The sequence below is a fragment of the Vanessa cardui genome, chromosome 17 (genome assembly GCF_905220365.1).
Source record: "Vanessa cardui chromosome 17, ilVanCard2.1, whole genome shotgun sequence".
Lineage (NCBI taxonomy): Eukaryota > Metazoa > Arthropoda > Insecta > Lepidoptera > Nymphalidae > Vanessa > Vanessa cardui.
The window spans coordinates 2,146,502-2,160,104 of NC_061139.1; the positions used below are offsets into that span (position 1 = coordinate 2,146,502).

General features: G+C 32.4%; 2 protein-coding genes across 2 annotated transcripts; both read right to left on the reverse strand.

Moving 5' to 3' along the window:
* Window positions 1-2,594: 2,594 nt before the first annotated feature.
* Window positions 2,595-8,456, reverse strand: LOC124536925. Its single transcript, XM_047113592.1, has 6 exons — window positions 8,232-8,456; window positions 7,076-7,209; window positions 6,541-6,628; window positions 3,793-6,463; window positions 3,573-3,716; window positions 2,595-3,473 (listed from the first exon to the last, which is right to left on the reverse strand). The coding sequence occupies exons 2-6, from the start codon at window positions 7,197-7,199 to the stop codon at window positions 3,240-3,242; spliced, it is 3,261 nt and encodes a 1,086-aa protein (XP_046969548.1). The 5' UTR covers window positions 7,200-7,209; window positions 8,232-8,456; the 3' UTR covers window positions 2,595-3,239.
* A 667-nt stretch (window positions 8,457-9,123) lies between these two features.
* Window positions 9,124-13,593, reverse strand: LOC124536945. Its single transcript, XM_047113614.1, has 3 exons — window positions 13,199-13,593; window positions 10,847-11,067; window positions 9,124-9,445 (listed from the first exon to the last, which is right to left on the reverse strand). The coding sequence occupies exons 1-3, from the start codon at window positions 13,248-13,250 to the stop codon at window positions 9,284-9,286; spliced, it is 435 nt and encodes a 144-aa protein (XP_046969570.1). The 5' UTR covers window positions 13,251-13,593; the 3' UTR covers window positions 9,124-9,283.
* Window positions 13,594-13,603: the final 10 nt, after the last annotated feature.

Genomic DNA, 13,603 nt, shown 5'->3' on the forward strand with positions numbered 1-13,603 from the left:
CAACAACAGCCTGTAAATTTAACTGTTGAATTAATTACTAAGACTATTAAATTACCTATAACAACTTGTAAAGCTGCGATGGAAAGGACTGCAGTTGCCATCTCTAGAAATGTTGAATTTTTATTCGTCTAAGACCCCAAAGCGTTTATTATTTCAGAAATAAGATAAAACAATTTAACATATAACCCTTGCAGATTCAGAATACTTTCCATATTTCCGTTATTAATAAAGGTGCTAAAACAGATCAATAAAATAATTCAAGATATGAATATATGATTTCTAAGTACACATTACTAATAATAATTTATTACCTATTTGTTCATTGACCCTGACTCATACATAATGTTATGCTTTAGGTAAATTCCATTTCTCTTCACTTGATTGCTTGGAGAGTCTTGAGTCATCGGGTTTAATCTGAATGTTTAAACGTTTGGATCATTTTATCACTGTAAATTGTATATTTACCTCATTGTGATAATTTTCAACACGTACATTGTGTGTCAATTGGAACACATATATTATAACAACAATAGTTTCCGGCCGCAGCCTCAAAAGTATGTCCTTCTACGATGTCTTCTAGGATCAAATTCGGTTTAGAAGAACTGACGAACAGATAGAAATAATTTCGCATATATAATATTAGTATGAGTTAGAAAAATGCATTGTTGAATGAAACGTATTTTTTGCTTAAAACCTTTTTGTTAATTTTATTAATAACTAGATGTGAATAATGTAATTATTCCATCCATGGAAATGTAGACACAGTGGGCCCGTTTATTTTTTTTTAATAAAGCTGACTTATCTGTCGTGTTCGTGTACAATTATGGGTTCGGTATAGTAAGTTCTACTATCCGTACGCAAAACCAATGTTGTACATATGTTGGCGTATTCATACAGGATGTAATACATTATTATGTATTTCATGTAACCGTTAAGTTAACTACTATAATATTTACTTGGTGGCAGGGTTGTGTGCTAGCCGTCTGGGTAAGTGCCATTACCCTAAGATATTCTACCATTAAATAGAAGTACTCAATATTGTTGTGTTCTTGCTTGAAGGGGAATGAGAATCTGTAACTACAGGTACATACGGCAAGACATCTTAGTCCCCAAGGTTTGGCATTGGCCATATAATGAATGGTTAATATTTCTTATAGTACCATTATCTATGGGGGCTGGTGACCACTTATTAAGCGGCCTCATTTGTTCGTAAACCTACCAATGTCATATAAAAATGAGTATTTTTCTGTAGCTTAAAGATCATGCGAATATTCTCACCGATCAAGTTTTGTTTTATCTTTGACTTAAGTGTTCAGGTTTTTCGATAGGACCTGTTAGCTGTGCTTACAACGGGTACAGACGGTTCGATTTTTATTAAAAACAAAATAAATTTTCTAAAGTACTAAGACGTCAAGTTTAATAAATCGTATTCTCGTCAGTTTCATTTACAGATAAGATTAAAACGGTTTATATTTTGCCGTTGACTAAAGTGGAATCAATGAATCCATTATTTCCCATAGTGATTGAAGATAAGATACGAGCAAATACCTGAAAATGACATCAACTATTGCTTATATATAAGCGATCTATCTTCTAAACATTGTTTTTTGTTCAAACTGATGGAGGAAAGCGAGGTTCGAAATCGATTCGACAAGTTCAACAAAGCTATAGTACGACACAACTTAGATTGGTAAAATTCGTGAAACCAATTACATCCGAATTAAGTACGTTATCAAAATTATCAATATTTATTTCTTATATGAATATGATCTTTACACAAATTTAATAACTTGTAATTTCATATGACATAGTATATTCGTCAATTTGAAACGTCGATGACGTGAGAATCTATAGCGACGACTATCGTCGAATGGCGCGATAGGGAGCTATTTCTATTGGTTGTGTAAATCGGCAGTAATCGGTTTTAGTGAATTTGCCGATGCATGTAAATTGTGTCGTACTATACAAGTACAATGAACTTGTATCGCATTTAAAATAATGAAGAAAAAAAAACTGACCACGAAAGTATGTTAGAATAACTGGTAAAAAGGTACTTTAATTAAAACTCAAGTACAAAACAACGTTTGCATTATTTATTATAGAAGTTCCTTGCCATAATTTCAGGTAAATAAATTAAATAATAAAATAACACCTTAATGAATACTTAAAATTAATTCAACGCCGTGAAATTGAATTTAGTAAATTTAAAAACCAATCATTACCGAATACATACCGAATTATAATCGAAAGAGACGTCGTTTCGAATTCACTTAATGTCTATGGCAGGTAAAATGTAATCAAAAATCATTTTAAATATATAATTAAACTAGTGCGAAAGATCAAATGAACAAATTGGGTAAAAAATAACATTACATTGTATAAAGATTTATTTTGCAACTGCCATTTTATTCCTGAATATTCATTGACAAACTAGCGTAGAATCCACTCAGTAATTCGTTAAGGAATAAATTATTATACATTAGCTGTGACAAACATTCTTGCAAATTGGAAAACAGATACAAAATTGTTTTTCTATATTTTTTTCTTTGCATCCGAATAACCTGTCAATATGACGCCATGTTGGATATAGTTGAAATTGTTTACTTTTGCCTAATAATACACCATAAATTGTGGTATAAAAAACTAAGCTATATGCCAAGTGGACACAAAGTATTCAAGATATGGCTGGATTTGTATATGCTCTTCCTAAAGTTGAACATTGCTTGACGTATTGAGAACACAAATTTATATTTCTTTATTTAAAATTAATAGAGACTAAAAAAGATAATAAAGTTCATGAAATAACATTAATTAAAGCAAATGACGTGAATTATTAACTAATGGAACAAGAAATAAGAAATGAAATACTCATTGAAATAAAAAAAGTGTTTAAACTAAGTCTGGAAGCCCGTAAAGTCCTTTCGAAAAAAATTTTCAAGCGCTTACAAATTAAGTCTTATTTATTACTAGATCTGATAACAACACTGACATTTATTAAAAATTAATTTACATTTGACTAGAATTCATTTTAATAAAACTATTAATCGAGTTGCGATAACATTTGTACAATAGAAGATTTTACGATTACATCTTAGCATTTGAAATAAGTTATTGAAACAAATAAATATAAATAAATAAAGAGGATTAAAGAAAAACAAAAACTTCAAAAACTAATGTTACTGTTGTTTGATGTAATTATAAGTAATTAATAACTTAGTCTGTTAAAAGGAAAAATGTGTTTACTGTTTGTCGTCTTCATTCATCTTAGAATCAGTCTTAGCTTCCTCTTTCTTACATTCGGTCTTGTTTACTAGATTATCTTTATCAAACTTCTTGTTACTCTGATCTCTGGCATCGTGCTCGTGTGTTTTTGTCCTCGCTTCACACTTGTTTTGAAATTCATGAGCTAATATTTTTTCAAATTCAGACGATACTTTGTTTACATGCTTTTTCATTGTTGAATCTGGATAACTCTAAAATTAATGAAACGAAAATATACCAAAATGTATTTTGAATTAGATGACATAGTTATTTGATTTTTAGTTGTTTTTTTATATGTAAATAAACTTTACCTTAAGATATAATCTGACGTTGTTAAAGATACGGCGAAAATCTTGGACTACTTGATCGAATTCTGTGTAAGATGAATTTAACAGTTTTGTAGATATATCATTAAGAGACATCGGATATTTGACGACTTCATAAAATCTTGGAGCCTGAAATTATAAACAAGTATAAGATACAATTTTATCGTTAAACTGCGATTTCAAATTAAAATATTCAGTTTCTTACAATTTTAATATCCATATCTCGTTGAATAAATGAAGCTTCATTTATTTGTGATAGACTAGTTAAAATATTTTCAAATTTTTTAATAACGGTACCCGGTAGTGGTTTCTTTTTTTTAGGATGGTACCAAGTGCCGGAGACAGCAACTTTTGATTTTCCACTAGATTTTTTTTGGTTTTCATCTCTTACGTAATTGCCAGTTTGATCGAAATTACGTCGACGGGTATTTTCTTTAGACTCTTCAGATTTATTTGCGGTATCTTCTTGTTCGTTATAATCTGTAGTCTTACCCTGCTCGTTACATGAGGTGTTTGAATTATCTTCCATGTTAAGACTATTATCGTTAGGGTGACTTTTAGTTTGAGGTATATCTTGAGCTTGTGATGTTTGACTCCATTCAGATATATGTTTTGCTGTCTGGCTAGAGTTTGCCCAAGGATCATTTGGACTTGAGCTCATTTTTAATTCCTTTAAATCTTGAGATAATTCTTCGTTCGTCCGTAATCCTAAAGCGTTATAAAGTCGTGCTGTATCTGACCTTGACCCTTCATGTATAAAATCCATTAATTTTGGTGCAGATTGCTTAGCAGCTTCCCAAGCTTTATCGGACATCATTGAACTCAATATATCAAGAGCCTCGACGGCTCGCATATCCAAACATGAGAGTTGAGATGTGGAAGATTTAAACTTTTGTTCTTCCATTACTACGTCTTCAGGTCGTCTTGACATCAAACATGGCCATGATTCTAAATTGTATTTTGGTTGTGGTGCTAGTGTAACTTGTTGAAATGATACCTTTGCTTTCAAAGACGAAGTGTCTTCAACAGGATTCTCATAGGTATCTTGAGAGGTGTTTTGCAAAAATGGAGGTACAGCCTCCACTGGCTTTATTGGCACCTTGTAACTACCAGGTTTCATATACACTTTTGATATTTCGTGAAACTCATCATTTTCAGGATCAATAAATTGCACGGGGCCAGAAATATTATTCGAAACCGTCACAACGTTTGAAGGTATTTGTACGTTGTGAGTATGATGAGTCAAAAAATCACTAGGTTCTTTTTGGACCATCTGACCCCATGCCGCAAAAAAATCAGCCTCTTCTTTAGTATCACCACAACTATTATTTTTTTGAGCGTAGCAATTTCTTATCTCAGCTGACGATGCCATACTTGGTATTAAGTTTTTTTCAACGTGACTTAAAGGAACCATTTTTGCCTTCAGCTCTATTTCACGTCGTTGTAATATATCACAAGAGGCGTTACTCAATATTGGTTGACCAGAAGACTTGCCAAGTTCAGCGTCCATTTTATGTTTTAATTGCGAATATAGTTCTCTTTGGTCCGCATGACACATCCCTTCTAACACTCGACAATCTGGTACGTTTGTGATTGTCCAAGACTGCCTTGGTTTTGACTCGCGAATGCAGCATGGATCACATTTGTATTGGGTCTTTTGATAGTTTTCATTTTCACTTTGATCGCTCAGAGTATAGAAGTTTTGAGAGCTCTGTGGTGGTACTACAGGGTATTTTTTATATGGCACGCTTGATCTAATCGACCATGAGCTCTCATTATAGTTTTGTGGAGTTGTTGGTGTTTGTGGTTGCAGCCATGGTGGTTGTATCACGCTGTAAGATGGAGAAGCATTAATTGGTCTTGGAGTAATGTGCTGTTTTATAGACTGAAATTTATTTTGATTTTGATGACGAGGCGCAGCTGAGTTTGTAGCGTAATAATTGTGAGTAAAACTTTTCTGTTCCATTGTAAACCCGTGATCAAGACATTTGAATGTCTTATAGATGTGCGTCAGCATTTCTTTCGTAACCGCTTGCCATTGTACAAAACATTCCCTTATATTTTGACTGTAATATTTATTTTCTATTCTAGAAAACGTATCATGCTTTTCACTCAATAATTCTTTAACTCCTTTCCATCCGTCTAAAATTCTTACAAAGGAAAATATAAAATTTTTAATAACCCACGGTATACCTTGCGAGTGAAGATTTGCCACTGCGCTATCTGGCTTTTGAACATTGGATCGTGTTTTAGCGCAAATAGAATGGATGTTTTTGAAACAAGGCCTATTATGGTGAGCAATTGCAATGTTTTCCGCATCAGTGCACGCCTCGATAGCTAACTGAACAATTTGATTAGGAATTTGGTCATGGATGACGATTTTGTCAAGAGCCGTCAGTAATATTTCTGACGAGCCCACGTGTCTATTTCTGTCATCTTGGTCTTGATTTAATACTTTTTGAGGCTTGTGAGACTCATTACGAGAACTTGTATCCGGTATATTACAAAGTTCTGATACCATTCTTTCCCCTTCGGCAAAGAAGTCGAGACTCGATGTAGATTCTGATGTTAAATTTCGATCTTTTTTTCTTGAATGGTCAGTTTCTGTACTGATCTCTTTATATTTCTCTTGATAACGTGGATCAGCGCTATAAGCATTACGTTTGTCGTGACTTTTTACAATTTTTTTCTTTACTCCACTTCCAATAGGTTCTTGGTGAGAGACAGACCATGAGCTTTGTGAACGTCTCTCAGGATTAAGACGGTCAGTCATGATACCGGATCCACTATAGTTTGGAGAAGATGGATCAAATACAAGGCCGACTAAGGGAGAATTCGGTGGAGAGCTAAAAGAAGGGGCTGACGAGTTTGTATATCTGAAAATATATAAATATTTGATTCAACTCGCACCACCTATTTTCATCTTTATCAACTAACAATGAGTATGAATTACCTGGAGTGTTGCTGATTTGTAGAATTTTCCGGTCCAGTCACAACTCTGCAATACGAAGTCTGGTCGATCAATTCTTTATTAGAACAACCTAAAAATAAACATATTAAATAATGTACAACTTTCCGAAATAGTCGGTTAATCACATAATCTAAAACTGAAATTTTTATTTATGTTTATTAATTATTTCATACTACATCATGAATAAAGAAGTGATAATCAGAAGTCACGTCTTAGACTGTATTTTAATGGTAATGGTTAACACATTGATTATTTGTTTATATACATGTCTATTTATCATAAAGATCAGAGCAAGAATATTATACCAACGTTTGTAAATAATGTTACATTTCAGGACTTAAAGTAACGTTTTTTCTTATATAAGTTTTGTGTTAATTGGTTTAGTTCCAGTTGGGAAATAAAAATCAAATAGTATAACATTATATTACTTTACCCAGTGGCCAACTGTTGTGCGCAATTTTCATGCCACTGGGCAGTCTATCTAAATATATATAGATTTCTTTAAAAAGTATTTTACCATAACTCTTCCGGAAAAATGTCCCTTGGGTTATGGAATAACCACTCTCTTGGCTACATTCTCTGCCTTCGCAATCACGATACTCTCTCGACTTGTTCGATACTGAACCACCATAATCTTGCATTTGGTTTGCTCTGTAATATAAAATAAATCACAGATAGTTCATTACATATGGGAATTGTCATTATTTCAAACGAAATCTTTGGTTTCGTTGACTGATGTTTAATTCGATACCAACTATCTAATTCATTTATCGCCAGCGTCGTTAAACACGTGACCCTGTTTTTCAAGTTTAAGAAAATATTCTGTGTCTTATAAATACTTATATTTTTTAACGGTGCTAGGGTTTAATGTTTCGTGTTCTTTGTTAAAAATCGTAATGGAAATAAGCTTTTAAAGTACAGGTAATAATCAACGTGATGAGATAGTGTGTGGTCAAGTATTAAATTGAAAATAGGAAGACCGCAAATTAACACCTTCGTTGTAACTGGTCACCAACTCCTACGAACGTTATAAGTAATACTGTAAGAAATAAAGACACATCTCATCATCTCACATCGTCGTCGTAGCGCCACCGTTCACAATCCTTACGAAATAAGATGTTATGTCTCTCGCGGTTGTAGTTACATGGGCTTACTCAGCTTCCTAACCCAAACAAAACAATATTAAGTATTGCTATAAATATGTAAGTTTGTCAGTAAAATGTAGTATGATGAATGGATGAGATGAGATGGAGAATGAATCTACCAAGTAAATTACAGTGTGTTCAAAATTAAACCAAATAGAATATATTATAGTTTTCAATTTATCAAATGATTTATTCTTTTTCATGTTTTCTCAAATACATTTTTTTATTTAGCATCAAATTAAATTGTACTAAAATTTCCCTAAATTCTATGCCATTGAATCACAGAAAATGTCCAAAAGTCTTCTCATATTAAAATTAATTATATTAATTAATTATTTTTTTTTATAAAAATAAGTAATAAATCTTTTTTATTTTATTAATACTACGTGACACGTCCTAACATGATCTAGATGGCTGATGTGACATTCACGTAGCTAGATTCTACTTCAACAGAATTACTTATTAAAAAACGAAATTAAACAAGATTTCGCAAATCATTTACATTTTAACAAAAATATATTCACTTACCGTTGAGGCAGCTTTAAAATCCTTCCCTAAAGTAGTTTTTATAAGGACATGTCAAATTAGTTAATAGTTATCATTAATTTTTTTTTCAATTCCAAATTATTTTCGCTTAAGAACAAGGATTGTTTAGATCTTTCGAATTCGTTATGGGCACTTATACCTTGCTTATTTTCTAAATGAATACCTTTATGAAGAATACCATCATCGTTTTCTGATAATCGATGTGTAATGGACGATATCTAACTTGCCAAATAATTGAAACGAACCATATGATTTCGTTCATTTGTTTCTTGACGTCGTGTCATTCGATTTTTGCTTTTCAGTAAACGGCTTTGACCTTTTTGAGGACGAAAAAGTTTTATCATTCTATAATTTTGAATGTTTCGTTTTAATCTCAAGTATCTTTACGTAGTATAAAACAAAGTCGCTTTTTCTGTCCCTATATCGCTATATCTTTAAAACTACGAAAACTACGCAACGGATTTTGATGAGGTTTTTTTAAAGAGATAATGTGATTCAAGGGGAAGGTATAAAACATGAACTATAGTAAAGAAACACTGATAATTTTAGAAGTTTGCAATTTAATGTTGTAAATAAACAAATTCTATAGTATATTTATTATTAGTATTGCACCCGTGCGAAGCCGGGCCGGGTCGCTAGTTAAAGATATAGTAGCTCTTTATGTACTATTTTAAAATCTTGATTCGCTACACGGATTTAAAAAGGACAGACGTTTATTATAAAATTGTAAATAAAAAAAATAGTAAGTTTCATGATAGAATCGATTTATTCGCCCAGATGATCGATGGTAATTCTGTAACATTCAAACACACAAAACTATGGCATTCATAATACATGAAAGATAATTCGTTGTAAAGGAAATAAAATGAAGAAATAAAACAAAATAATTTATGGTTTATTCGTAAGAATGTAATCATAAGTAGATATGCGGTCATTTAAATTATACATTGTAAAAATGGTAACTCAATTTCTCTGATGTTCAATGAAATATCACTATCTATATAAAGCAAAAGTCTAGCTATTATTAGCTATCTTTAAAATATATTGTTGTTAAACGATTTAAAAACGCATATTAAAATAAAGCTGATGACGATATGAGGATGAGAAGAAAAGTCGCTCGCTCCATTACAGAGATCTGTAAAACAGGAACACACCTCCTGCCGACCGCCATAACCCGACCGATGGTAGCAAACACCCTGTTGAAATAAATATATATTTTAACTATAAATATAAGGGACATATCTCATATTACAGTTTATAAATTTTTCTTCGTATAAGCTCTAGTCGAAGAATAAATGGAAGTGTCATATTAGCCTGATGCATTAAACTCTTAAATATCAACTTGAAATATTCCAGGAGATGGCCCAGCAGTTAGAGCGCGTGCACTTAACCGAAGATTGCGGGTTCAAGCCTAGGAAAGCACCATTGATTTTTCATATGCTTAATTTATGTTTATAATTTAGCGGCGAAGGAAAACATCGTAAGGTAACTTGCATGCTACATTTCGTAGCAGTTTGTTGGAATTTGCTCCAAAGCTTCCTCTTATAGGGAGAGGAAGACTTAGTAGTTGTAGTTGATTAATCTAGTGGTCGGTGATAGTGGACAAAGTTATGAGGAATCTAGCTGGACAATTATCCATTTTTTTACCCATACCGATTTTTGGGTACACAAATACACATGGTGGCCAAAATGTCGTGGTATGCAATTAAGTTATGACCATGCTGTAGAAAGATTTTATGTTGAAAATCACCTCCTCTATCACCCTGATTCGTTTGGTCCACGAAATATTGGTCTTCCTGTATATCTCAACTTAATCGTACCTGAGGCTCAATTTTACTTATGTTTAGGCATATGTTACGAAAGGATCCCGATTAACCGATCTAATTTCCGAACTTGGCTTGTGGTTCTTATATTAATAGAATTGGAAAATTACTGAACGTCAACAAGTTTGATTCGAATGTGTTAAAGTGACAGTTTGTTTGTAGAATTGGAGGCCCTGAATATGTATCTGCAAGAAACTACAAATCTTGCCCTTAAAAAGACAGGTCGCTTTTGGCTGACTATGAAATATTTACGAACTTTTAATATTGTATGCATTTATGAATAGGAATATACTAGTTTACTGCACAAAGGTTTACATTCACACTACTCACACTGCTATCGTCCGATGTTGACGTCCGAAATTGAATCATCAGAAAGATATCAGGTGAATATATGACGTGTTCCCCTCTTACTTTCCTAAGCCAGCTTTCTACTAAGATTATTTCTGTCAGGAAAACTCAGTAACTATAATTGGACCCTGGTTATGGACCTTGCGATATATCTACTTACTCGTTTAACTTATAAAATATGTAATTATATGATACAGTCGAGATAATGCAGCTATAACTGAGTTTTCCACGCACTTCATTTATGTTTAAAATTTACCTTTGGAAAACATTGTCAGAAAACCTTCGAACGAGTCTTATAATCTTCAATCTTCCACATTTGTTACAATAATTGCGTGGTGTATCAGCATGGAGGAAATAAAAGAAGGCCGGCCTTTACAGGCGTTACTTTACAGATAGTTTAATATAAAGATATGTCGTACGCCTTACCTTATAACGGGTATCATCCCATCCACATCCTCTAATAACCCTACTTTCGGGCAAGTGACCATTGATTTCATAATCAACATGCTGTATCATCTTCCTGCACAGAGTGTGGGATACTCCCCGGTCGTGGTCGGAACAGTTGCGTTTCATGCTGTCCGGTAACACGGCGTCTGAACACATCGAGTTTGACGCGCTGTTGCATTCATAGCACACGATTGTGGACCCTAATAGACAAATCCAATAAATTACAGTTGATTTGAATGCTCTTTCACCTTACAGTGAATATTTCAAGTTACAGAGTAATACAATATTTTATTAAATGAACGCAAATAAATAATATGCCAGTTACATTTAATGTCAGGCGATTGTAAAATGTATTACGTCAGATTATAAAGCTATCTCTAGAGGTGATTGAGTAATGAAAATGAAAATCTTCCCCATTTGTAATACGGCTAGCGTTAGAAGGCAATTCAAACATTAATTCTTATAGTGAGATTACATTTAAATAGTTCGATTAAAACATTTCAAAAAACCATTTACAACAAAGAATTATATCAAAGGTTAGTATTTGTTGATTTCTTCTTTCACGTTCATAAGTTACTTATTTCGGAAGTTTTTTTTATCGATGGAAACCAATCATATTTACGAAATTTAAAGGACAACGCTTATTTTAGTATGAAATCCCGCCCTATGTTGCGTCAAATCGTAAGTTGTTTTCAAAATTGTAAAATCGAATTGAAATTATTAAGCTTTTTATGTATGTTAGCATCATAAATTTTATTGGTTTATAGAATACTACAGTTTTTCTTCAGTTCTTGATTCCTGTGGTGGGTTAAACGAAAAATTCAATAAGTGCCCACGTATAGCTACGAGATTCAATCGTGTTTTATTTAGAACCAATAATGTCTTAATGGTAAACTTATGAAAGAATGAATGAAAAATTGAATTATAGTAGCAATTAAATTATTTTAAACAAGTTACCGAATCTATATAAAAGTTTCTTGTATTCGTTACTATTTTTGAAGGCTAAATTTTTACCGCTTAGGCCCACCGTCCACCGATCATTGCTCGTTTCGTAATCGCTCTAAATTCTTTAAGCATTATCTTATTACGTAACCAGTTCGAACTGGTAAAAAGTGGTATAATAACCTTTCATTATACCAACTATTTACATTAGAAACTAGTTTAAACTGGTAAACAATTCAACGAATTCCTATAATATTCACAGCTTTATATAATAATGATTAATTCCACTAGAGTAACCATAGAATCTCGTACAGATTCTTCTCGGTAATATAGTAAATTAAAATAATCTTGTTATATAAAAAAGCAAAGGATTATAAATGGTTACTTGAATGATGAAAATGAGCTGAGATGGCCTCGTGGTTAGAACGTGTGCATTTTAACCGATGAGTTCGGGTTCAAACCCAGGCAACTATATATATGTGCTTAATTTGTATTATAATTCATCTTGCGGTGAATGAAAACATCGTGAGGAAACCTGCATGAGTCAAATTTCATTAAAATTCTGCCACACGTGCATTCCACCACCCGTATTGAAACAGCGTGGTCGAATGTTCCAAATCCTCTCAGCAGTCGGAAATCTTTTCTGTTACTTTACTTTACTTACTTGAATAATGAATATTTTGTTTTGTTTGTTATAACATTAAGAGTAATTGAGGACAATGACGTATAAACGACGTAAGATATTCGTAATATCATCCTAATACCTATTATAATATTGTTTCCACTAGCAACAGGCGACATACCAGTTGAGTCTTTAGATAATTGGAATAAAGATTCAACGAAGAAATGTTGCTAGCATTATTTAATTGTAAACGGTCGAAATTGAACAGCAGCTTTTATTATCTTGATGTGTACATATTTCGTTTTACATTTGAAAAATAGTGTAATTTTATTGAATGCTTTAGAATATTAAATTACATTAAAGATATTTATGAATAAAATACATTAGCTAGATATTTTAATACAGTTTCAACTATCATGTTTGAACCTACAACTTAATATCGAAAACCGTAACTGGGGCCTACGGTTATATCTCAATTTCAATAGTAATTGTAATTCTTTAAACATTAATAATGATAAAACAATACAATATCAATAATATTACGCTGTCAATGATATTTATAATTTCATTAACTATTTTTTATCTACAAAGCTGTGATACTCTATAATTTAAAAAAAAAGTGTCAGAAATCAATTACTATTATGAAATTTCTACTAAAGTAATATTTATATATTATAAATTAATCATTAAAACTCTTATCATTTCTTATTAGCTTAAATGTTAAATATAATTAGTCAATACAAAAACAGTTTAAGAACTTGACGTACCATACTGGACGAGTCCAAAAAGCGTTAGAAGTCCAAGGCCGTAACACTTCATGTCAGCACGACTTATTCACAACTACACCCTGAATCAGACCAGGGTTAGACTTAGCCTATAGCAACTAACTGAAACCTATCTACTATGTACTCGGATTGTGTCATCACACGCCAAACGGATGTTCCTCATTGAATCAGATGCTGCGTAACGGAAGATCACAATTGAGTTTGTTAGGCGATTAAGGTGAACAAGGTAATCTATTCGAAAATCTACTTCGGTTCCAGATTTAAAAATTGCTGTCATAGCTTTTTTTTTTAATTTTACAACGACTAAGGCATGTACAATCGTAGCTTTTTTTTTAATTTTACAACGACTAAGGCATGTACAATCGTAGCTTTTTTTTAATTTTACAA